A 27,720-nucleotide genomic window follows, 5' to 3' on the forward strand; every position below is an offset into this window, starting at 1 on the left:
ACCTTAGTGAAAATTGTTTCAGTTTTTCACCATTGAGAATGATGTTGGCTGTGGGTTTGTCATATATGGCCTTTATTCTGTTGAAGTATGTTCCCTCTATGCCTACTTTCTGGAGGGTTTTTTTGTTTTGTTTTGTTTTGTTTTATAAATGGGTGTTGTATTTTGTCAAAAGCTTTTTCTGCATCTGTTGAGATTTTCATATGATTTTTCTCCTTCAATTTGTTAATATGGTTTATCACATAGATTAATTTGTGTATATTGAAGAATCCTTGCATTCCTGGGATAAACCCCACTTGATCATGGTGTATGATCCTTTTAATGTGCTGTTGGATTCTGTTTGCTAGTATTTTGTTGAGGACTTTTGCATCTATGTTCATCGTGATATTGGTCTGTAGTTTTCTTCCTTGTGATATCTTTGTTTGGTTTTGGTATCGGGGTGATGGTGGCCTCATACAATGAGTTTGGGAGTGCTCCTCTGTCTGCTATACTTTGGAAGAGTTTGAGAAGGATAGGTGTTAGCTCTTCTCTAAATGTTTGGTAGAACTCTACTGTGAAGCCATCTGGTCTTGGGCTTTTGTTTTTTGGAAGATTATTAATCACAGTCTCAATTTCAGTGCTTGTGATTTGTCTGTTTTTATTTTCTATTTCTTCCTGGGTCAGTCTTGGAAGGTTGTGCCATTCTAAGAATTTGTCCATTTCTTCCAGGTTGTCCATTTTATTGACATATAGTTGCTTGTAGTAATCTCTGATGATCCTTTGTATTTCTGCAGTGTCAGTTGTTACTTCTTCTTTTTCATATCTAATTCTGTTGATTTAATTCTTCTTTTTTTCTTGATGAGTCTGGCTGTTTATCAATTTTGTTTACTTCTCAAAAAAAACCAGCTTTTTGTTTTATTGATCTTTGCTATTATTTCCTTCATTTCTTTTTCATTTATTTCTGATCTGATCTTTATGATCTCTTTCCTCTGCTAACTTTCAGGGGTTTTTTTTGTTTGTTTTTCTTTCTCTAATTGCTTTAGGTATAAGGTTAGGTTGTTTATTTGAGACGTTTCTTGTTCCTTGAGGTAGGATTGTATTGCTGTAAACTTCCCTCTTAGAACTGCTTTTGCTGCATCCCACAGGTTTTGGGTCATATTTTTTTCATTGTCATTTGTTTCTAGGTATATTTTGATTCTGTCTTTGATTCCTTCAGTGATCTCCTGGTTATAAAATCCATATAATTATTGATAACCATTAATTTAGCTTAATTAAATTGTGGATTCATTGGCAGAGCACTCATCCTGCTTCTTCTATGATACACTTGGCTTTCTCATGTCTGAGCTCATGATCAGAATTAAGGGGTGCAGATAGCATACTGGAGTTCAGGTCAATGGATTGCCTTAAAAAGAATGGAAGCCTAATATGTTTCCTTGGAGGATGTTCTTTTAAGAAACAATAAATATAACTCTTTGAGAGAGATTTTGAATAGAAGTGTTTGCTAGACTTGAATATCTTCATGTATTTTCTGATACATCTGTCTTGTAGTAGGGATTATTCTCTGCTTATGCCCTAAATCAACTCATAGGTTTGTTTTGTTTTGTTTTTTGATGGAAAGACAGATTCGTAGCAGCAATTATTAATTTTTACCTTAAGAAAATTTTCAGGAATGGTTAACAGTTTCTGAAACAACTAACTTGAAATATTAGATCTACATGGGTCTTTACCATCCTCTGACGAACTTACACATAAAAAAAAATGTCCCAGAAAATTTTAATAAATTTCCTTTAATTGTTCAGCAAGATTGAAACAAAATTGAAGCTTGAACTATGATTTCCTTATGCAGTCAAGATTCAAATACTCTGCAAAGAAAAAAGCAAATGTAACTTGTCTCAGAAATGAATCTTAAGCTTACTTATACTAAGATACAAATGCCTAATAAAGCTTTATTTACATCTCAGAATATTTGCATTGGATAGTGTTCCAGAGTAGAATTCCATGATTCCATGCATCACTGGTCTTTATACATTTAAAGTATATTTTACTTTATAACCCAAGAAAGAGAAAAAATCCTGTATAATCCATACTTAGATTAATGGGGAAAAAAAGAAGAAGAAAAAGGGCTTTCGAAATCTGGTTTTGTGGCCATCTGTCTTCTTTTATCTTTATTTTTAGTTTTTTTTTGCTGTACACGGGCCTCTCACTGTTGTGGCCTCTCCCATTGTGGAGCACAGGCTCCGGACACGCAGGCTCAGCAGCCATGGCTCATGGGCCTAGCCGCTCCGCGGCATGTGGGATCTTCCCGGACCAGGGCACGAAACCGTGTCCCCTGCATCGACAGGCGGACTCTCAACTACGGCGCCACCAGGGAAGCCCTGTCTTCTTTGAAATCTAACATTTTATTTGGTTTAAGTGAAATGGCATTCACAATTGTTATTGGAAAGAGAGCTCCTTAACTACCTGAAAATTAAGTTGCTTTATTCCAAAGCACGCTGCTTCAGAGCACTTAGTGACTTTGTTTTATGATTATCTCTCCCATGCAGAATCCAAAGTGTGGCATGCATCACATGAAGTTCCCTTGTGCAATACTTAAACCATCATTCTGATTCACTGAAGTAAAATAAGCTATGCTTTATGAATGGATACCTATTAAATTTACTAAAGATGTATGTGTCACCCCCAGCACAGGGGATTCCTTATAGTGCCAGCTTTTAACTCCTTTAGAATGGATAATATTTATCTCTTCCTATTAATAATTGGCTTCTGCTTAAAAAAAGAAAGATGTTCTAAAATGAAGAAGTCCTTGCTTTTCCAGACCAGCACTCTGTGTCTGGGAATTAATATTAAAATAATTCAGGAATAAGTCAATTCCAATTGACATTCCCCCCAGCCTATTCCTAATAGGTGAACACTTTTCATTAGTCTTTTGTGCACTTTGTACAAATGCTAATTAATAACTTATGAATGCTAATAAATGTGTCCCTCTGAAAGGAAGAAAAAGCAAAACAAAACTAAAGTTGTTATAATAGTTCAGAAGTACATCCTGGAACTAATAAAATACTCTGTGTGCTCTGTACACACAGGCAAAGTGTTTAAGAGAAAAACATATTACTCTTTGGATAAGTCAGAGGAAAAATGCAATACTGGAAAACTTTTTCTTTGAGAAATAGAGGAATACCAACATTACGTAGGATAGAACAAATATTGGAGTACCCACTAGTCATAAGTAGCTTATGATCTGAATGACTTGAATAATGATGTTTTTTCCAGGTCACAATATTAATGTAGCTCAGTCTTAAAGATGACAATCCCCTTTGCAATGAGTTTTCAGAGATTTTTGAAACCTTTCTAATTAGGCAAATACTAGGCAGTAATAGAAAGAGTTGAAATCCATATGCTCCAACCTAGAACTTTTTCCCTTCCTGTTCACTTTTCTCCTGTGTCCTCAAAATTGCCTTGTTTAGACCTACAAAACCCTTGTATTGCCCCTTCCCCAAAGGCTCTTCATAACAACTATTCTTCAATTAGATTTTTTAAAAAAATTATAAATTTTATTTTTATTTCTTTGTTTCCAGTTTTTTACTCATTTTTTTATATTTTATTATTTTTGGGCCAGATCACACAGCATGTGGAATCTTAGTTCCCCAACCAGGGATCGAACCTGGGCCCCCTGCAGTGGAAGTGTGGAGTCTTAACCACTGGGCTGCTGGGGAAATCCGTTAATTAACATTTTACTTTCCAAATTTTCTTACTCAGTAGGAGATCCATCTGTTAAGCATTATTGCTAGGTATGGGTTGAAAGATCATTTCTCGGTAAAGGACTTGAGATAAACCACTTGACCTTTCTGCTCTGGCCTCTCTCGCAGGCACTCATGGAAGTCTGCCCTTGGCTGCTGCTTTTCCAGAGGTAATCCTGCTTCATTGTTAGAGATTCTTCTTGATACTGGTACTCCACTTGCATAACTGCAGCTTTTTCCTGCTTCAAATTGACCCATTTTACATCTGCAGAACTGCGTCATCCAAAACTTTTATTTGAAGTGAAAAGGCCAGGATAGCTGACTTCTAAAGGGTTCTTCTTACAGACCTCTCTGATCTTACACTTGCATTTACCCATCAAAAAATGGAAACCATCTTTAAAAAATAACATAATACTAATATACCTGCCCTCTTTCAGATGTTCATTCAAATCAAATTTTATTGCTTATCTTTATTAAAAGTTTTTTAAAGAAACCAAACATCTTTTAAATCCTATTAAATTTTATTGCTTCAAAATAGAATACACACTCCAGCTGAATAGATGCCCCAGTTGTCTTATTGCCATCATTTTTTATGGACATGCCTGGCCACTTTTCTACCTCACTTCCTCTTGCTGTCACATTTAGTGGTGTGTTACTAAGGGGCAGAAGGTGGTGATAGGTTTCACCTTGCGTTTGAAGTGAAGATCCTTTCCTGGGGGATGGATGGATCATTTAACTGGCAGAGGTTAGTGGAAGTCCTCAATCTCCAGTTTGCTTGTCAGTTAATAAACACTTCTGACTCTTCTGAGAGGATTGAAAAATATCTAACTCCTATTTCCAAAACTTAGTTTTCAAATCACCATCTTGAAAAATTTTAAAGATGTGCATAATCTGGAAAAAAATTGTTAAGGGACCAGAAAGGGAGTCCAGTATCATATTCAACTCTAAGTTTTTTTTTTTAATTTTATTTTGTTTGTTTGAATTCAGTGTCATGGACAAAACAGAAAAGTGCCTAACTAGGAATTGAGCAAAGCACAAACGTATTTCACAGAATTAGATATTACTGAACCTACCAAGGAAATGCTAGTGTATGAAACCATGGATTATAAAGTCTAATTTCTTACACTGACAAAGATAAGTTTTAGTGTATTGTGATGGGAACAACATTGAGTTACAGCACTGGCTATTACATACATTAGAGACAGGACTAAATGGCTGCTGAAGGTCTTGACAATGGCAAAATTCTATGACTCTAAGGTAAAATTCATGTTCTGATAATTCAATCTACACAAGTTTTTGTATGACTACATTTTGTTCTTTATTTTTTTTCCTTTTTTTTAAATTGAAGTATAGTTGATTTACAATGTTATATTTATTTTAGGTAAACACAATAAAGATTCAAAATTTTTATAAATTATACTGTATTAAAAGTTTTGAAATATTGGTTTTATTCCCTATTCTGACTGTGAAGAAAGGGTACATTCCCTCCCTAGTGAAGTTCAAGCAAGATTTGGGAAGCACATGGTCAATTTTATTAGAGAGGATAAGGATAACAAACATTAAGGAAATCATCTATTTCTTGAAGAGTATATTAGAGTTCTCCAGAGAAACAGAACCATGTGTATGATGTATGTATATAATATATTTATGAGTATATGTGTCTATATATATAATGTGTGTCTTTATACAAGATATGTATACAGTATACACACTTATCTGTAGTGTGTACATGTATGTGAGTGCATGTGGAGACAGAGGGAGGGATTTATTCTTAAAAATTGGCTCATGTGATTGAGTATGAAACCTACAAAACAGACCGAGTTAGAAATTCAGACTGATGAGGAAGTCAAGTCTGAATTCTATACAGCAGGCTGGAAGCTCAGGCAGGGTTTCAATGTTGCAACCTTGATAATTTCTTCTGAATGAAACCTCAGTGTTTGCCCTTAAGGCCTTCAATTCATTGGTCGAAGTTCATCCACATTACGAAAGGTAGTCTGCTTTACTCAGAACCTACTGATTTATATGTTAATCACAGCAATATCTAGATTGGTGTATGGCAAACAACTGGACACCATATACTAGGCAAGTGGAAACATTAAAGTTAACCACTAGAGATGGTTATTAAGGCTTTAAACAACACCTGCAAATCAAGTATTATCAGGAATTAAAGTGTTAGCAAACAATGCTTTCAACAGAAAAATGTAATTATTTGTTGCTGTACCATGTTCTCCTTTTGTTGATTTAGTATTTTTTGTTTGTTTGTTTTAATAATATTGATAATATAGAACTTGTGGAAATCTAAATATCTTTGAGTCAACAGGATGAAGTTATATTTCAAGTTGCAAGTTTTAAAACCTCAACAGCACTTAAAAAAAAATAAGAAGAAGCTCTTGATACAAGTGTTTTGTAAAACTAAAGCACCATCTGGGAAAGATGAATTCATCTTGCTTACATATATAAGAAAGAATGTTTCAGAATATTCATATACCAATGCTATTAAATGTAAACTAAATCTATATATACTCTAAACCTCATCATAAAGTTGATGCTTGTGTATTTATTTACCAAAAATTATAAATTAATTTCCCATAATATTGAAATGTTTATTATAATAGTTTTAAGAACTCTTGACTTTGAAACATGAGACTCTAAATCTTTGTTATATAGAAGACACATTTGTTAAGATATATTTATTCACTTAAAGTTGTAAACTATATTTGCCATTTGCTGTAGGATGTGAATTTTCCCTCACTATACTTGTGATTATTAACATTTTAACTATGACATTACTGAATTAATTATCATTAACTTGTGTAAGCAGTGGGAAAGCCCTGGAGAGATTTTTGAAACTAGAAACATACAGGAAAACATCCTTAGTTCTTAAAAACAGAAAAGCAGGTAAAATAGATTGGATGGTCTAATGACTAATTTTTTAACACAATGCCTAATCTCAATTTTCTCTCTTAATAAAATAACATTAGTGAATAATATTTAATAAGTGTTTTGTATGGGCCAGACATTGTGCTAAGCATTATACATGGTGAATAAGGAATCCTATTTTACTCACAGTTGTTCTATAATGATTTATATCTTCTCACAGATGAGCAGAGACTATATACCATTATAGATTTATCTGAGTCTACACTCTTAACTGCGTACTGTCTCAATAACAAGGAAGATGGATAAGGATGGTGGGGAGGATCAAGAGTAAAAGATTGGAGGAAGGCTAAAGAATGAGAAAATATTAGAAGAATAAAGTGAGAAATATTGGAATAATTAGGGTTGAGGAACGCTTAGGATCTATTTTGGTTGCAGTTAACCCAATTCTGTTGAAAATAAATTTTAATTAGACTGTAGTCTGTGTATGACTGAACCAAACCAGAAAAAAACAATACCTAAGATCTAAATACTACAACTTCATGCCACCCTAGGCTTCAATGACACCAAAAATGTTTTATATTCCTTAATAGAAAAAACAAAATCTTCCATCCTGATTCTCTACTTATTACAAATTCTTGAATCTTTCCTGAATATCTTCATCTTCTTTTGATTCAACTTTTGATTCAAAGAGTTGAACTTTAGATCCACTTCAAATAATGGTACTCATGAGGACTTTCTAGCTTTGCTCTGACAAGATCCCCTGGTTCAAATATATTCATCAGTGTTACCCTTTTTTGTCAACTCTGAAAACTTTAGTTTCTAATTTACATGCCATAGATTATAAGCATAGAAAAATCATAAAAAAGACAAGTTCAGGACAACTAATAATCAGAAGCAAGCTCATACAGGAGAAAGCAGAGACACAAATAATAAGAAGTCGAGAAAATTTAATGCAGAAAGTCTTTCTGGGTAGAGAGAGACTAAAAAAGGGGGATATGGAGTAGCATAGAGGTTAGATGGAAAGGAAAGAAAGTAGAAGATTCAATATGTATTAAACAAACAAATAAACAACAAAAAAAGCAACTACATACCAGGAATTTTACATATACAAACTAATTTAATTCTCTTAAGAAATACATACCATTATAACTCACATTTTCCAGATGTAGAAACAGAGACAAACAAAATTTAACAACTTATGTAAAGTCATTTCTTATAAGTGATAGAATTAAGATTCAAGTTCAGGTTTATTTTACTCCAAATTCCATTCTTTTCATTCATTCATTAATTTACTTTCTATTCATTTAGTTTGCTCTCATAAGTATGAGTTTCTTACACAGAATAAGTATTTTATTAATTTTGAACAGATGAGTTGATATATAGATACACAAACAATAAAGCAAATGAAGAAAGTCTGAATTATTAGTAGCAAATCCATTCCCACATTATCCCAAACTCTGACTTTGTTAGGAGCCTGCAATATATTTCTGGATGACAAGAACTGTATTCTGAACTTAGTCTGAATTTTGATTCTACTTCTTTGAGATAACACTTAGGTCTCAAATGGAACAGGTAACATGAAATAAAGATCTTTCCTCAGCACATTTCTTAAGTTGTACTCATTGCTTTACATCACAAGGGATGGGGAGAGGTTAATTATTGTTTGGACTTTTAAAAAAATATCTTGCTTGGGACTCCAAGTTTGGATAGATACCAAGAGAGGAAAATAGAGAAAAAGGAGAGATGATTAAGAATCTAACTATAACAATGACTTCAATATCTGGGGCACCTGGTTTGCATATTCTTCAGAAACTCTATACCTTGCAGTTACATGGTATTGCTTAGGGGAAGCAGTACCAATGTATGTTCATGCCAAAGAAAACTGACCAAAGGCACACAGAACACACTGAAATACATAAATAGAAACATAAACCTGACTTTTTATCCTAAGTTAAGCAAATTATTGTAAAATAAGCTGGAATCTTTCTATTCTTTTGTGACATCCTAGAAAGAGATGATCCAGAAAGTAGGGAAAATAAAATGTGTTCTGGAGGAGAGGACCTTCAAGAAGGCAGAAGAGTAAGACATGGAGATCACCTTCTGCCCCACAAATACATCAAAAATGGATCTACATGTGGAACAACTGCTACAGAACACCTACTGAACGCTGACAGAAGACCTCAGACTTCCCAAAAGGCAAGAAACTCCCCACGTACCGGGGTAGGGCAAAAGAAAAAAGAAAAAACAGAGACAAAAGAATAGGGATGGGACCTGCACCTCTGGGAGGGAACTGTGAAGGAGGAAAGGTTTCCACACACTAAGAAGTCCCTTCACTGGTGGAAACGGGGGGTGGGCAAGGGGGAAGCTTCGGAGCCACAGAGGAGAGCTCAGCAACAGGAGTGCAGAGGGAAAAGTACAGAGATTCTGACACAGGGGATTGGTGCCGACCAGCACTCAGCAGCCTGAGAAGCTTGGTGTGGGCTGGGAGCTGAGGCTTGGACTTTGGAGGTCAGATCCCAGGGAGAGGACTGAGATTGGCTGCATGAACACAGCCTGAAGGGGGCTAGTGCACCACAGCTAGCTGGGAGGGAGTCTGGGAAAAAGTCTGGAACTGCCTAAGAGACAAGAGACCATTGTTTCAGGATGTGCGAGGAGAAGAGATGCAGAGCACCACCTAAACAAGCTCCAGAGATGGGCACAAGATGCGGCTACCAGTGAGACACCAGAGATGGGCATGAGATGCTAAGGCTGCTACTAAAGCCACAAAGGATCCTGTGTACAAGCACAGGTCAATATCCACACCTTCCCGGGAGCCTGTGCAGCCCATTACTGCCAGGATCCCGTGATCCAGGGACAACTTCCCAGAGAGAACACATGGTGTGCCTCAGGCTGTTGCAACGTCACATAGGCCTCTGCCACCTCAGGCTCTCCCTGCATTCCATAGCCCTTCCTTCCACTGGCCTGAGTAAGCCAGAGCCCCTTAATCAGCCACTCCTTTAAAGCCCTACTATCTGGGTGAAGAACAGATGCCAGAGGACGACCTACATGCAGAGGCGAAGCCAAATCCAAAGCTGAACCTCAGGAGCTGTGCAAGCAAAGAAGAGAAAGGGAAATCTCTCCATGCAGCCTTAGGAGCAGTGGATCAAATGTCCACAATCAACTTGATATACCCTTTCTCTGTGAAATACCTGAATAGACAATGAATCATCCCAAAATTGAGGCAGTGGATTTTGGGAGCAACTGTAGACTTGGGGTTTGCTGTATGCAACTGAATAGTTTCTGATTTATATATTTTTCTTAGTTTAGTTTTTAGTGCTTGTTATCATTGGTGGATTTGGTTATCGGTTTTTTAGCTCTCTTCTTTTTTTAAAATTACTTTTAAATTTTAATAATATATTTTATTAATTTTTATTTTAATAACTAATTTTAATTTTGTTATTCCTTTCTATTTTTCTCCCCTTTCTTCTGAGACATGTGGCTGACAGGGTTTTTGTGCTCTGGCTGGGTGTCAGGCCTGATCCTCGGAGGTGGGAGAGCCAAGTTCTGAGTTCAGGACATTGGACCACCAGAGCCCTCCTGGCCCCATGTAATATCAGTCGGTGAGAGCTCTCACAGAGATCTCTGTCTCAACACTAAGACCCAGTTCCATTCAACGACCAGCAAGCTCCAGTGCTGGACACCTCATGCCAAACAACTAGCAAGATAGGAACACAAAACCACCCATTAGCAGAGAGGCTGACTAAAATCATAATAAGTTCACAGACACCCCAAAACACACCGCTGGGCTCAGTCCTGCCCACCAGAAAGACAAGATACAGCCTCATCCACCAAAACACAGGCATTAATCCCTCCACCAGGAAACCTACAAAGCCCACTAAATCAACCTTACCCACTGGGGGCAGAAAACAAAAACAACAGGAACTATGAACCTGCAGGCTGTGAAAAGAACACCTCAAACAGAGTAAGTTATGCAAAATGAGAAGAAGAGAAATGTGCAGCAGAAGAAGGAACAAAGTAAAAACCCACCAGACCAAGCAAATGAAGAGGAAATAGGCAGTCTACCTGAAAAAGAATTCAGAGTAATGATAGTAAAGATAACCCAAAATCTTGGAAATAGAATGGAGAAAATACAAGAAACATTTAACAAGGACCTAGAAGAACTATAGAGCAAACAAACAGTAATGAACAACACAATAAATGAAATTAAAAATTCTCTAGAAAGAATCAGTAGCAGAAAAACTGAGGCAGAAGAACAGATGAGTGAGCTGCAAGATAACATAATGGTAATAACTACCACAGAACAGAATAAAGAAGAAAGAATGAAAAGAATTGAGGACAGTCTCAGAGACGTCTGGGACAATGTTAAATGCACCAACATTTGAATTGTATGGGTCCCAGAAGAAGAAGAGAAAAGGAAAGGGACTGAGAAACTATTTGAAGAGATTATAGTTGAAACCTTCCCTAATATGGGAAAGGAAATAGTCAATCAAGTCCAGGAAGCAAAGAGAGTCCCATACAGGATAAATTTAAGGAGAAACATGCCAAGACACATATTAATCAAACTATCAAAAATTAAATACAAAGAAAATATATTAAAAGAAACATGGGGAAAACAAAAAATAGCATACAAAGGAATCCCTAAGGTTAACAGCTGATCTTTCAGCAGAAACTCTGAAAGCCAGAAGAGAGTGGTAGGAAATATTTAAAGTGATGAAAGTGAAAAAGCCTACAACCAAGATTACTCTACCCAGCAAGGATCTCATTCAGATTTGATGGAGAAATTAAAAACTTTACAGACAAGAAAAAGCTAAGAGAATTCAGCACCACCAAACCAGCTTTACAACAAATGCTACAGGAACTTCTCTAGGCAGGAAACACAAGAGAAGTAAAAGACTTACAATAACAAATCCAAAACAATTAATAAAATGGTAATGAGGACATACATACCGATAATTACCTTAAATGTAAATGGATTAAATGTTCCATCCAAAATACATAGACTAGCTGAATGGATAAAAAAAAATACCCATATATATGCTGTCTATAAGAGACCCACTTCAGTACATAGGGACACATACAGACTGAAAGTGAGGAGATGGAATGAGATATTCCATGAAAATGGAAATCAAAAGAAAGCTGGAGTAGCAAGTCTCATATCGGACAATATAGACTTTAAAATAAAGACTATTACAAGACAGAAAGAAGGACACTACATAATGATCAGGGGATCAACCTAAGAAGAAGATATAAAAATTGTAAAAATTTATGCAACCAACATAGGAGCACCTCAATACATAAGGCAAATGTTAACAGCCATAAAAGGGAAACACAATAATAGTAGGATACTTTAACACCCCACTTTCACCAATGGACAGATCAACCAAAATGAAAATGAATAAGGAAACACAAGTTTAAATGACACATTAAACATGATGGACTTAATTGATATTTATAGGAAATTCCATCCACAAACACCAGAATACAGTTTCTTCTCAAGGACTCATGGAACATTCTCCAGGATAGATGACATCTTGGGTCACAAATCAAGTCTTGGTAAATTTAAGAAATTGAAATAGTATCAAGTATCTTTTGAGACCACAGTGCTATGAGTCTAGATATCAGTTACAGGAAAAAAAACACTGTAAAATATAAAAACACATTGAGGCTAAACATTATGGTACTAAAAAACCAAGAGATCACTGAAAAAATCAAAGAGGCAATTAAAAAATACCTAGAAACAAATGACAATGAAAACATGACATGCAAAACCTATGGGATGCAGTGAAAGCAATTCTAAGAGGGAAGTTTATAACAATACAATCCTACTTCAAGAACTGAGACAAATCGCAAATAAACAACCTAACCTTATACCTAAAGTAATTAGAGAAAGAAGAACAAAAAACCTGCAAAGTTAGCAGAAGGAAAGTAATCATAAAGATCAGATCAGAAGTAAATGAAAAAGAAATGAAGGAAACGATAGTAAGGATCAATAAAACTAAAAGCTGGTTCTTTGAGAAGATAAACAAAATTGATAAAACATTAGCCAGACTCATCAAGAAAAAAAGGGAGAAGACTCAAATCAATAGAATTAGAAAGGAAAAAGAAGTAACAACTGACACTGAAGAAATACAAAGGAGAATGAGAGATTACTACAAGCAACTCTATGCCAATAAAATGGACAACCTGGAAGAAATGAACAAATTCTTAGAAGAGCACAACCTTCTGAGACTGAACCAGGAAGAAATAGAAAGTATAAATGGACCAATCACAAGCACTGAAATTGAAACTGTGATTAAAAAACTTCCAACAAACAAAATTCCAGGACCAGATGGCTTCACAGTAGAATTCTACCAAACATTTAGAGAAGAGCTAACACCAACCCTTCCCAAACTCTTCCAAACTATAGCAAAGGGAGGAGCACTCCCAAACTCATTCTACGAGACCACCATCACCCTGATATCAAAACCAGACAAAGATGTCACAAGGAAGAAAACTACAGACAAATATCACTGATGAACATAGTTGCAAAAATCCTCAACAAAATACTAGCAAACAGAATCCAACAGCACATTAAAAGGATCATACACCATGATCAAGTGGCATTTATCCCAGGAATGCAAGGATTCTTCAATATAGGCTAATCAGTCAATGTGGTAAACCCTATTACTAAACTGAAGGAGAAAAACCATATGATAATCTCAATAGATGCAGAAAAAGTTTTCGACAAAATTCAACACCTATTTATGAAAAAAAACCCTTAGAAAGTAGGCATAGAAGGAACGTATCTCAACAGAATAAAGTCTGTATATAACAAACCTACAGCCAACATCAGTCTCAATGGTGAAAAACTGAAACCATTTCCACTAAGATCAGTAAAAAGACAAGGTTGCCCACTCTCACCACTCTTACTCAACAGAGTTTTGGAAGTTTTAGCCACAGCAATCAGACAAAAAAGAAACAAAAATCATACAAATCAGAAAAGAAGAATTAAAACTGTCACTGTTTGCTGATGACATGATACTATACATAGAGAATCCTAAAGATGCTACCAGAAAACTACTAGAGCTAATCAATGAATTTGGTAAAGTAGCAGGATAAAAAATTAATGCACAGAAATCTCTTGCATTCCTATACACTAATGATGAACAATCTGAAACAGAAATTAAGGGAACACTCCTATTTACTATTACAACAAAAAGAATAAAATACCTAGGAATAAACTTACCTAAGGAGACAAAAGACCTGTATGCAGAAAATTATAAGACACACATAAAAGTAATTAAAGATGATACAAACAGATGGAGAGATATACCATGTCCTTGGATTGGAAGAATCAACATTGTGAAAATGACTCTACTACCCAAAGCGATCTACAGATTCAAGGCAATCACTATCAAACTACCACTGGCATTTTTCACAGAACTAGAACAAAAAATTTCACAATTTGTATGGAAACACAAAAGATCCCAAATAGCCAAAGCAATCTTGAGAAAGAAAAACAGAGTTGGAGGGAACAGGCTCCCTGATTTCAGACTATACTACAAAGCTACGGTAATCAAGACAATATGGTACTGGCACAAAAACAGAAATATAGATCAATGGAACAGGATAGAAAGCCCCGAGATAAACCCACACGCATATGGTCATCTTATCATTGATAAAGGAGGCAAGAATATGCAATGGAGAAAAGACAGCCTCTTCAGTAAGTGGTGCTGGGAAGACTGGACCACTACAGGTAAAAGAATAAAATTAGAACGCTACATAACACCATACACAAAAATAAACTCAAAATGGGTTAAAAACCTAAATGTAAGGGCAGACACTATAAAACTCTTGGAGGAAAACATAGGCAGAACACTCTATGACATAAATAACAGTAAGATTCTTTTTGACCCACCTCCTAGGGAAAAGGAAATAAAAACAAAAATAAACAAATGGGACCTAATGAAACTTAAAATCTATTGCACAGCCAAGGAAACCATAAACAAGACAAAAAGACAACCCTCAGGATGGGAGAAAAAAATTGCAAATGAAGCCACTGACAAAGGTTTAATCTCCAAAATTTACAAGCAGGTCCTGCAGCTAAATATCAAAAAACAAACAACCCAATTCAAATATGGGCGGAAGACCTAAATAGACATTTCTCCAAAGAAGATATCCAAATTTCACAAAAATACATGAAAGGACTCTCAACATCACTAATCATTAGAGAAATGCAAATCAAAACTACAATGAGGTATCACCTCATACCTGTCAGAATGGCTATCACCAAAAAATCTACAAACAATAAATGCTGGAGAGGGTGTGGAGAAAAGGGAACCCTCTTGCACTGTTGGTGGGAATGTAAATCGATACCGCTACTATGGAGAACAATATGGAGGTTCCTTAAGAAACTAAAAATAGAACTACCATATGACCCAGCAATCCCACTACTGGGCATATACTCTGAGAAAACCATAATTCAAAAAGAGTCATGTGCCACAATGTTCATTGTAGCACTATTTACAATAACCAGGACATGGAAGCAACCCAAGTGTGCATTGACAGATGAATGGATAAAGAAGATGTGGCACATATATACAATGGAATATTACTCTGTCATATAAAGAAATGAAATTGAGTTATTTGTAGTGAGGTGGATGGACTTAGAGCCTGTCATATAGAGTGAAGTAAGTCAGAAAGAGAAAAATAAACACTGTATGCTAACACATATATATGGAATCTAAAAAAAAAAAAAAGTTCTGAAGAACCTAGGGGTAGGGCAGGAATAAAGACACAGATGTAGAGAATGGACTTGAGGACACAGGGAGGGGGAAGGGTAAGCTGGGAAGAAGTGAGAGAGTGGCATTGACATATATACACTACCAACTGTAAAATAGATAGCTAGTGGGAAGCAATTACAAAGCACAGCGAGATCAGCTTGGTGCTTTGTGACCACCTAGAGGGGTGAGATTGGGAGGATGGGAAGGGGATGCAAGAGGTGTTATGGGGATATATTTATACGTATAACTGATTCACTTTTTTATACAGCAGAAACTAACACAAGCATGTAAAGCAATTATACTCCAATAAAGATATTAAAATAACAAATGTGTTCTGACAAAGGGAGAGGAACACAAAGGGAGAGAGAGAGGTGGGGAGTGAGAAAGAAAGAGAATGAGAGAGAGAATTTCAGAAGTAATAATTTGCAGATTCCTAGTTGTAGCTTGAATTATTGGTGAATTGAAAAGTTTGAGTTAGCGATTAAAAATGGATTTTAAAAGTGTAATTTCTTGGAAATTTATAGGCAGCTCCTGAGTTAGCAGATCTGAAATTTCCGTAGTAATAAAGTTTTAAAAAATTAGTTCTTTGAGATCTTGGAATTGTGTCACATGACCTGTGTACTTCTGAACACACATGGGTTGGGAATAAGGTCAACCAACCTTTCCTGGAGAAACAATAGGACTGTCCAGGGACACCAGTCCATCCCTAGAGGTGAGGAAGTCCCTCATCCATAGCCCAGAGACTGGAAATCACAGAGTTTACAGCACCAAGCACACAGTCTCATCTTTCAGATACACTGATGTGGAAGAGCTCTCATATGTGGTCACAGGATGGCTGGAAGGTTCCCTGGTGGTCAGAAAATACTTGGTAGACACTGGGCATAGGAAGTCACTGTGTTCACTCAGTTCCTGGGAAATATTTTCTTTGTTTATTTGAGCAAAGATTTACATATATTCCTTACTAACTGCCAGGCAGTACTCTGGTTATTTTACGTGCATTATGTCCTTTAATTCTTATAATAATCCAATGAGGGAGGTACTATTATTTGCATGTCACTGGTGGGAAAAGTGGAGCATGAAGTTCTCAAGTCAATGGCACAAGATCTCAGTACTAGAAAAGGCAGTGCCAGGGTTTGCCTCAAAGGGATTCTGATGACAGAGCCTGTGCTTTCACTTCTACCTTACATTGTCCATCAATTGTGATGGGAGGCCCCCTCCCCAGAGCTTCTCACTGTGCTGGTGAGATTCTGAGATCTATGTTTTATCTCACCAGAGTTTCACTTCCTGAGTGGTATACATACACAATGGAATATTACCCAGCCATAAAAAAGAATGAAATAGTGACATTGGCAGCAACATGGATGGACCTAGAAATTATCACGGTAAGTGAAGTAAGTTAAAGAAAGACAAATATCAAGCGATGATATCAAGTGATGATATCACTTATATGTGGAATCTAAGAAATAATACAAATAAACTTATTTACAAAACAGATATAGACTCACAGACATGGAAAACAAACTTAAGGATACCAAAAAGGAAATGGGGGGAGGGATAAATTGGGAGTTTGGGATTAACGGATACACACTACTATATATAAAATAGATAAGCAACAAGGACCTACCGTATAGTACAGGGAACTATATTCAATATCTTGTAATAACCTATAATTGGAAAGAATCTGAAAAAGAATATATATAACAGAATCATTTTTTCTATATACCTGAAACATTATAAATCAACTATACTTCAATAAAAATTTAAAACATAAAAAATGAAAAGAGCGAAGAATAATATGTTATCAGTGAATGTTTTTGGGTGATAAGATTCAAGTGTTTCTTACATATTTATTTGTTGCTTATCCTTACTTTTCAAATTTTCTGCATGAAATACTTTTGTAATAAGAAAAGCATAATAAAAACATTATAAATTTTTAAAAAATAGATAAACATCAAGGTCCTTCTATATAGCACAGGGAACTATATTCAATATCTTGTAATACCTTATAATGGAAAAGAATCTGAAAAAGAATATTTATATGCAACTGAATCACTTTGCTGTAACCTGAAACTAACACAACATTGTAAATCAACTATAGTTCCATAATTAAAAAATATAAGATTCTGAGTGATCAAACATACTTCATTCCACAGTGCCCTATATGTTTGTTTGTTTTATTTAAATTCCAAGTTTTTAGAAATAAATCAATTAGTGGTTTTAGGATAAGCTTAAAATTCAATATAAAAAAAGATAACAAGAAAGGAAGAAGGAACCCTGTGCATAACACTTCCTTAGAAATAAATGGACTAAACTATGCTTTACAGCCCTTTAACCACTCTTATCAAAACCTTAGTCTACTTCGTCTAGGACAGCACTCGTCTAGGACAGAATTCTGACAGTGATGTTGCCAGAACCAAGTTTTAGCATCATAGAATTTGAGTGCTGCAATGTGAAAATAAATAGAGTTAAGCAGCTTACCCTGCAAGTTAAGTGAGAAAACCAAAACAAAGACCCTAAATTAGAGGTTTCTCAGTTGTCAGAACTCTCTCCTGTTGTCTCCAACAGACATTGGGAAACCATGGCCTCTGCTATGTCTGTATCTCCAATCATCCAACTACTGCTGCGTTCAGCCAACCTAGCACTGCAAAACCAGTCTGCTCGAGAGAAAATGGGGCTCCATTCCTGTCTAGGGCTCCACCTAATTACAGGGGTGAACAGCCTAGGAAACAAATAAATCTCAAGTATCCTCTACTTTTAAGGCTCTGAAAATCCAGAAACATCTTGGGATAAACTTTTCCTCTTCAGCATCCTTTTTCCTGCTCTCCCCTCCAGGTATTCCCCACCCATATTCCCCCAACACGCCTACCCCTACATCTGGAGATGAAGAGAGTTTATGAACAGGAAGCTCATCCAATCCTATGTTACCTTCCAGAGGTTAGATGACTAAATAGAGAGTAAATATGGGCCTGCCTTCTGTATGCCACTCATCATGTCTTCAATCAGCAAAGACTTTGGGCAAAAAGAAATGAGGCAGGGGATTGTGACAACCCCAGATCAGGAAGAGGTCAAACCTCCACAACGTGGCAGGAGAGGAAATGTGCTCACACACACGTCTTCTAGCATTTTCTCTTTCCCCATCTCACTACTCTCCACTAGCTCAGGACTTGATACCAGCTCGATAAATCCAAGCTTATGAGTCTTATCTGAGCATGACTTGTGAGGGGAAAAATTTCCAAATCTGTTAATAGGTATAGTCAACCTTCACTCAGCTACCCTATCAAAGAAAGAACAAACAAAAAGTAGCTAATATTTGCATAACCTTCTTACATGTTTTATTTCATTTAAGATATTTGCTATCTAAATTCCCTTTTCAGTCAATCAACATATATTTATGGAGTGTCTACTATATGCCATGGACTGTTTCAGTTCCACTCATATATTCAACATGCCATTCATCTGATTTTTAACTAAAAAGACCTTTTTATTCCGCCTCCCAATTGTACCTATCATAGTCTGTCAAAATTGCTCTTCTCTCCTGTATTTATAGTCAGTCATTACTAGTCATCATGAGGCCATCTGCACTGTGTCACTGGGTAGTGACACGCAGCCTTTGTTCAATCCCTAAGATGCCGCATCTTGCAGGATGGATATTAATGTTACTAAATCCATCTTCAACGTTCCCAAACAACAGTGTTCATAACAGCTATTATATTTCTTCAGTAACAAGAAGAAGGGGTACTGCATATTATTAGCAGAAACCTCCCATTACAATAGAATTATGATGTTATAAACAGAAACTAGATTTCCCTTTCTCTCTTTTTAATGTTCTGCTTTATATTCTTGGAAAGACAATTCCTATACAAAAGTGGTTACACATGTCAGGCATGTAGTATGATTTCACACAGCTACAAGCATCTCCTATGGGCTACCAGCTAGATGTTAAACCTTTAGTTTAACAATGGTTAAATTCTGATTTAACAATCAGAATCACATGTGGAGTGGTCTGGGAAGGAGTTCAATCATCTGGGTTATTTTTAATTGTTTATGTATTTTTCAGGGTGGTTTGTTGCATATTCAGCAGTAATACACCACTGATTTAAGTCTTTGCCCAGTATATAAAAACCAACTCAAATTCTTCTGGCATCTGAAGAATTTAAGTCAGAGGATCATCAATGTAAGTGAGGTGGTCCAATTGGCTTGTGATTTGTTCCATAATTGATGTTTTATATTCCAGCCCATCAACACAGATACGTGGTATTTTCCTATTAAACATGGAAGAATATCCTCTCAAGTGCACAAGGGAGTTGGTTTTCACAAATTGTCTTAATACCCAAAGCTTCTAATTCATCTCTCATTCTCCTATTTATGATAGAGGCATTAACTAACACAACAAAATAGTAGTGCCAGCTCAATGGCTAATGGTAACTGAAATTAGCAGCATGGTTAGAGTTGTTGGGAATTAGAAGGAAGCATACCCATACGAATGGAGCAGCTTGTATGCACTTCCAGGCAACGACAAGCAAGGGAGCCCGGTGTAGCCAGAGTTTCAGAAATTTTGGAAGTCATAAATCCACATTTTATGTGAATTCTTTTGATTTTTAAATATAGGCAACTAATTTGGAGTTTAATAAAAGCCTATGGAGACCCGCACTTGTGCAATAAACAAACCTATGTAGGTTGGATTTGATAGAGGACCTGAGAGTTTGTGATGTATTATTTCAGCTGGCATCATTGATTACCACATTGATGTAAGGATGGTTAGAGGTGTACTGAGGAGAGAAGGGCATCGTTGCAGCCAGAAGGTTGTGTCACTACAGACAAATTTTGCTGAATTTATTATTTTACTTAACACTGGTCCTGCCTTAAGCCAGTAAAAAGTCATTCTTACTTGTGATAAGGCAACTATTTTCAAGAAAGGAAACAGAGATTTGAGAAAGGCATGGTCTTCACAACATTGCATGGGCTAGGATTTTTACCCCAGTGGCTAGGAGTCCATATGAAAAAAAATAGAAAATTAAAAGATAAGCTTTTAAAAAGTAGCTGTTTGATGTGGGTGCAGCTATTTTATCTTTCCTTTGACTTATAAAAATGCTGGATAGTGCTTTCTTTTTTTAAGTGGCAATTAAACATATTTTTACACTGAGGAAAAGTTGATAATTTAAGCATATATAGTATAATTTTATTGTATTTTTATTAAATAAAGCTGCAATTCAGTGCCATAAGCCACAACATTAACTTCTTGAATTCCTGATAACACATATTTGACCTTCGGTGTGTGTTACATCAGTGCGTTTCTCTTGAAATTGTCAGAAACATAGTAATATACTCAAAGAATATGATAAATCTGTCAGACATGTTCCTATGTATTTTAACTTAGAGTTAAAGAAGATCAGAGACAAATAACAAAAGCAACAATAAATTATAACAATGTAATGATCAAAGCTTTGGTTGGAGCACAGGAGAGAGACGTTGCCATGGAAGGTATCTTGGAGGGAGATTTGGGCACTCCACGTAGGTTCCTGATATTTCAAAGAGAACATCAATAGCACATATTCAGACATTTTGGGCAGGGCATCTAAGGTAAAGACAGAGACAGATTTAACCTAATGGAGCTTAAGTGTGAGGGTCCTCCTGAGGATTCTTTTGCTTAACTTTTTCCAAAACTCTCTTGGTATTCCTCCAGGGAAGCTTGGACAAAGCTGCTGCTCCAGCTGGGCTGCTATGGACTGGGTGTCACTTCTGTGTCCTTGTGGTAGTTCTGGGGCTGTGGATGAATCCAGAGAGCTGCCTCTACTACCTTTAGCCAACAGAGTCAACCTGATGAACCTCAGGACCTCAGGGAGCTTTGACCTCAAGAAGAAGGATTTGAACCAATATACTGCTCTGCTACCTGCTAGGAGGCCACTAAAGCCTAGGGTCCACAGCTATTTGCAGCTAATCTTCACACAAGTCCCCAAACCCCAGGGCCAGAAGACTTAGAGGGGAGGTGAACCAGGACACCTGGCAGAGCTAAGCATAACCCCAGGCTTGAAGCTCTGACCAAGAAGGAGTAATGGAGGATGTTACAGGTGCAGCATTAGTTATAACAAATGGCAATGTTGAAAGAAAACTTTCCATGTCATTGAAAATAATTTAAGTGTTTTTTGATATACAATTCTAGAGAAAAGCTGAATTATATTTCTATTCTTTCCAAAGAAAATCATGTTGATAAAACGATCATCCTACGTAGAGGCGATCAAGGACTGTGTAGCCAAGAAATGTTGGGGAAAGTTTATAGATGATATATTAATGTCTTGATTTTGTAATATTTGTGTCTTTAGTCAACCTGTAGGTTTTTGTTGGTTAATATTCTTTATTCTAAAGTAGTATTCATATTTATATCTACTATTATATACACAGTGTTGTATTCTTTGTGCTATAAAAGGACCCTGAAGTTATAAACTTCAAGGTTTTCAAAACCTGAGTCCACGTTTAATAAGAAACCTGGGACAGAATCATGTACTTAATTAGGGCTCTACCAAGGCCTTGGAAATACTCAGAAGGCATTCAAAATTTTCTGATCAGGTTCAGAAATATCGTGGGAGGAGAAACCCTAGGACATTTTACAAATATAAATGTATCTACAAAACTCATGAATTGAGCTCATTTTGAAACAATTTTGATTTAGTTGAATTAAAAGTAGAGTATCCATAGCTCGTCCACTGGGTTAGAAGAAAATCCTGGCAGATTTGTCCCTCTTTCTACCACTGTCACTAGTTTCCTCACTTCATCCCCATAGTGTCTCCCACTTTGTTTTTCTTCACATATGTCCATAGTGGTCTGTTCTTTCTTTAGAATTGATTAACTTTTTAAACAATTTTAAAAAATTTATTCAAGATCATCCCCATTCCTAGTGATCTCTCTCAATCCCTTTGGCATATTTTATACGGCTCTTCTAGATTGGACATAGTAAGCACTGCTAATAGTTTAAGCAAATTGGAAACAGTAAGTAAGTAAGATGGAAAATTATGTTGCAGAGTGAGAATCAATGGCTTGCTATAAAGGCAATCTTTGTAAGGTTTCTCATCAAGACCTGATTTCTGCCTCTTGACAATTGGCACAAAAGGGAGATGACAGCATTGCAGTCCCCATTCTAGGAAGAAAACCTTCCCCAGCCGAACCAGGAGTAGATATACAGGAGTTATTGCCCAAGAAAATAAGAAGGGCTTACTTGGCCATGATGAAGTAGACATTAATTCCATGCTGTCAGACCATTCGTAACATAGATATAATTCATTGACATAGAGCTATAAAAATGAGTTCACTTATAAATATAAGATGAAGGGAGTTAGTTAACTGCTATTACAAAAAGAATTACTGAGTTACATGTAAGCAAATGAGTGGGCTCAAATATGGAAAGATGTTACTGTAAGGTGCCACACCCATTACTGTGAATATATAAATACCACAGTCCAGGAGTAACATTCAAACTCAGAATCTTCTCACTGTAATTCAGCTGAACTCACATCTCCTGTCAATATGTCCTACAACCGCTGTTCTGGAAAATTCTCTCTCTTCCTTGGGGACCACCTGTGCTATTCAGGCTCCTCCTGTGGCTCTTCTTATCCAGCAACCTGGTCTACTGGTACTGGTACTGTCTCCTGCTCTCCTACTACCTGCCAGCTGGGCTCCTCTCTCTACAGTGGTTGTCAGGAGACCTGCTGTAAACCCACTAGGTATCAGACATTCTATGTGCTGTCTAGACCTAGCCAGATATCCTGCTACCACTCAAGAACCTCCACACTCTGCAGGCCCTCTCAGACAACTTATTCTAGGTCTCTAGGCTTTGGGTCCAGCAACAGCTGCTCCCTGGGCTATGGATCTGGAAGCTCCTACTTACCAGGCTGTGGTTCCAGTAGCTTCAGACCCGTGGCTTACAGAGTCCGTGGTTTCCCTTCTCTAAACTATGGATCTAGATTCTGCTACCCATCCTACTTCACTTCTGGGAACTTCCAGTCTTGTTACAGACCAACCTGTGGATCTGGCTCCTACTGATCATCGTACATAATTTTTAATCTTGTCCAATGTCTTCAATGACTCTATTCATAACCTTTATTGTTTTCATCATCTACAGGAAGAATTACCCTCTTATTTCTAATTATCAAATTGTCACCTTATCTCTGGTCCTGAACGTTGGCTGACAAACTTTATCTAACAATTTTTATTATTAAAGTACTAACTCAAAATAAAGTCTAAAGTCTGCATTGCAGATAGAATTGACATTGTATTTTCTTCCAAAATTGTGTGAAAAGTCATTATAATCTAATAAATTAATTGATTCTGATATCCAGCTATGTTTATTATTGTTAGTTGTTTATTATTATTGTTTATGTGATTATAATAGATAAAAGTGTTTATTGACTAGGGTTTGATTGTGATAGATAAAAAAGATAATATGAAAAGATCAGGGCTTCCCTGGTGGCGCAGTTGTTGAGCGTCCACCTGCCGATGCAGGGGACACGGGTTCGTGCCCCGGTCTGGGAAGATCCCACATACTGCGGAGCGGCTGGGACCGTGAGCCATGGCCGCTGAAACTGCATGTCCTGTGTTCCACAACGGGAGAGGCCACAACAGTGAGAGGCCCGCGCACCGCAAAAAAAAGAAAAAGATCAATATGCACATGGGAATAGGTTCTGAAATCCTACAAAGTTGGGGATTTGAACAAATTTTAGAGGACCTCAGATATTTTTCTTACTCAGACTATAACTGGTGGAAGAGTATTGTTTGAATAGAATATCTCAGAATCAGAAATTAGATTGATTCCCTTGTAGGATGTGGATCCCCACATAGATACAGTTATAGATATAGTTTTATATAGCTATAATTACCAATGAATATATAGCTATAAATGAATATGTAAATATAGATGAATATATAGGTGATACAGTTATAGTTTGATATCCAAGGAAAATTTATCAGACTTTAAGAAGTTAAGAAATTATTAAAACCAAAATATGTGTTATGTGGTATAAACAGACCTACAAGGGATTCAGTAAATAGAAAGGTAGAACATAGATCTTATAATAACTATAATCCATATGCTTAAGAAATAGAGATAGAAAATTTTGGCAGAACATTGAAACATATTAAAAGAATCAAGTAGAAATTCTAATATTAAAAAATGCAATAAATTAAATGTAGAATTGGTTACAATTGGATTAAAAATAAATTAGACATAGCTGAAGAAACTATTAGAGATTGTTCAGAAGAGTATGTTCAAACTAAAAAGTTAAGAAAGCATAAAAATATTGAACAGCATTCCAGAGCATATGGAACATGGAGAATATGGAAAGGTCTAAAAATTTCAACTGGAGTCCTAAAACAAGTTGTGTGTGTATGTATACATATATATATATATATATATATATATATATACACACACACACAGACACATGTATATATACATATATATAAATATATATATACACGTTCATATTCAATGAAAAATTAACAGCCATTGACAAGTCAAGACATCACCAAATCTAAGAGACGAAGCATAGAATAGAAACAGATCCAGAGAGAATTTTCCAAATAGAGGAAAATCAATTCACAAATTCAAGAAATGTTACAAATCCCATGTATGACAAATATGAAGAAAGGCCCACACCTAGGCACAATGGAGTCAAACTGATGAACAAGAAAAAGAAAAAAAATGTAAAACAACCTATGGGGAAAAAATCAAGTTACCTTCAAAAAAAAGCAACAATAGGGCTTTCCTGGTGGCGCAGTGGTTTAGAGTCCGCCTGCCGATGCAGGGCACACAGGTTCCTGCCCCGGTCTGGGAAGATCCCACATGCCACGGAGTGTCTGGAGCCTATGCTCCACAATGGGAGAGGCCACAACAGTGAGAGGCCTGTGTACCACAAAAACAACAACAACAACAATAAAATTGACAACTGAACTCTAAACATATAGAAAGGGGAAGGTAGGAAAAAAATTAAATAGCCTCAAATTTGTGAAGAAAGAACAATTTAAAACTAGAATACATCACTAGTGAGTATCTGTTTCAAAAAGGAAATAGAAATACAGATATTTTCAGACAATTGAAAACTTCGAGAACTTGTCACTAGCCTTCCAGCACAAAATATATAGATAAAAGTTATACATAGTTAAAAGCAAAATGATCCTAGCCTATAGCAAAAAAATGTAGGAAAGAATAAAGAGTAAATAAAAAATATATATTGGGTACATTTAAGCAAATATTGCCTGTAAAAACATGGGGACCAATATTTATCAATATGCATAAGCATACATAAAATGAAAATACTAACATAATAATACATGAATTGGTGTAAGGATAAATGGCCTTAAGATTTCTCACATTCTTGCATTGTACAGAAAACAGTAAAAATATGAATTTATATTAACAAATCAATAAATCGGCTGTGATCCCTAAGGCAGCACTGCCTAAGAGAATTTTCTTTGATGCTGAAAATATTTTTTATCTGCAATTTCCAATATTTGGTATCCATTAGCCACACGTTATCTGTTGTGCACTTGAAATGTGATGAATATGACTGAGGAACTGAATTTTAATTTAATTTAATTTAATGTATGCAAATTGAATTTGATATATGTGGCTAGTGCCTACTCTATTGGATGGTGTGGTCTTAGTGTAACATTTAAATAACTAATGAAGTAATATGTATCCTCCTGGTAGTCCGACAGATTGATTGTTAAGAAATATCTTGATTAATATACAATAAACTTCTTAACATATAGCAAACTTTGAAATTAATAAAGTAGAACTAGCATTTTTGTTTCTTTTGCCAGATATATCTTTTATGTTTCCTTTTCTGTTTCCTCATATTTAAGAAAATCTCTTTTATGTAGAAAATAGTTTTGATTTTCATTCCAGTCTGATATTCTAAGTCTTTTATATGGACTATTTGTCATATTATATTTAACTTAATTATTGATACAGTCAGATTTCTACCTTCATATTTACTATTTTATTGTTATTTAATCCATCTTTTATGTTTCTTTTTGTCTCCTTTCATGCATTTGAGGAGTAATAAAATGGTTTAATGCTATAATTTTACTCTTTTGTTATTTTTTCCAGGCTTTTAATTTTTAAGCAAAATCTTAGATTTTAATGATCATTCTTAATTTATTACTGTTTACTTCTTCTTATATATTAAGAACCACTTAATTAGTGCTGTGTACAATGTGTATTTAGACATAATTTACTCATATTTCAGTCTTCTTTTCCCCTCCTGCAATTCCAAATTTCCCCCTGAGATTATTGTCTTTTTAATTTGAGAAAATCCTTCAATATTCATTTTAGTTCAGGTTTACCTGTTATGGAAAGCTCTATAAAAAGAAGATATTTGGATATTTTACAGTGGAAAAATAATCTTAAAGGAATAGAGTAGATAAAAAGTATGTTTTAAAATGAAAAAGAAAATCATATGAAAGAATCTGAAGGTAGAAATGTTCAGAAGGTATTACTTGGGAGTTGTTCTAGAGAAGAAAGACCTCTAGAAAATTTTAAATATAGATGACAAAAGGGACAATATATATATGAAAAGCCATAAACTATACTCATATTGAACTTTTTAATTTAAACTACAGAGAAAGAAAACCCCATAAAGTCACTACTTATCTCCAATTGACTCTAAAATATTTGACTCTGAGTCATTTCACATGTGCACATATTGGCATCCCCTGAGTTTCTGCTTCAAAGTAGACTTCTTTAGTCATTTTTGCCTCTAAACATTTGTTCTGGTTTATCTCTGTAATCCACCATATTTCTTATTCAGTTTATCTGATCTATTTTCTCTTTCTAAAGAATTTGAGAAGCAATTTTATAATAAAATATATAAAAATAATTTTAGGCAATGAAATAAAGTTAGGGAAAGAAAATCATTGGTGGCAAATAGGGTACCTTTATTCCACTGACAAAAAAAAATTACTTCATCTTAATCTCTTCCCTTAGAGGTAAGAAGCCTCCAGCCAATATACAGTCAAATTAACAAAGAATCTTGGCCAGCGAGAAGAGTAGGGGATTTTCTGGTCATGATGAGATGGCATCAAAGACATGTAGTCATAGAATTTCTGACTTTGGAACAGGTCATTAGCTTAGTGCTTTAACAACATGGTGAATTCACCCATGAATATGAGATGAAAGGAATTTTTCATCTGCAATTACAGAAGATATTATTGAATTACACATACAGAGATGAGAGATTACAAGCATGAGAAAGGTGACTGTGTAGAATGCCACACCCATGGCTAAGAGTATAAAAACACCCCAGTCCAGGAGGTGACATTAAACCTCAGAATCTTCTCATTGTCACTCATTGGAACTCACATCTCCTGTCAAC

At 35.8% G+C, this 27,720-nt stretch overlaps 1 protein-coding gene across 1 annotated transcript; it reads left to right on the forward strand.

The window, feature by feature from the left end:
- Positions 1 to 22,873: 22,873 nt before the first annotated feature.
- LOC309823203 (keratin-associated protein 13-1-like) lies at positions 22,874 to 23,389 on the forward strand (the record flags this gene model as incomplete). Its single annotated transcript, XM_082655345.1, has 1 exon — positions 22,874 to 23,389. One exon carries the CDS (start codon positions 22,874 to 22,876, stop codon positions 23,387 to 23,389), a length of 516 nt encoding a protein of 171 aa, XP_082511471.1.
- Positions 23,390 to 27,720: the final 4,331 nt, after the last annotated feature.

The sequence above is a fragment of the Grampus griseus genome (genome assembly GCF_964374135.1).
Source record: "Grampus griseus genome assembly, chromosome: 5".
Lineage (NCBI taxonomy): Eukaryota > Metazoa > Chordata > Mammalia > Artiodactyla > Delphinidae > Grampus > Grampus griseus.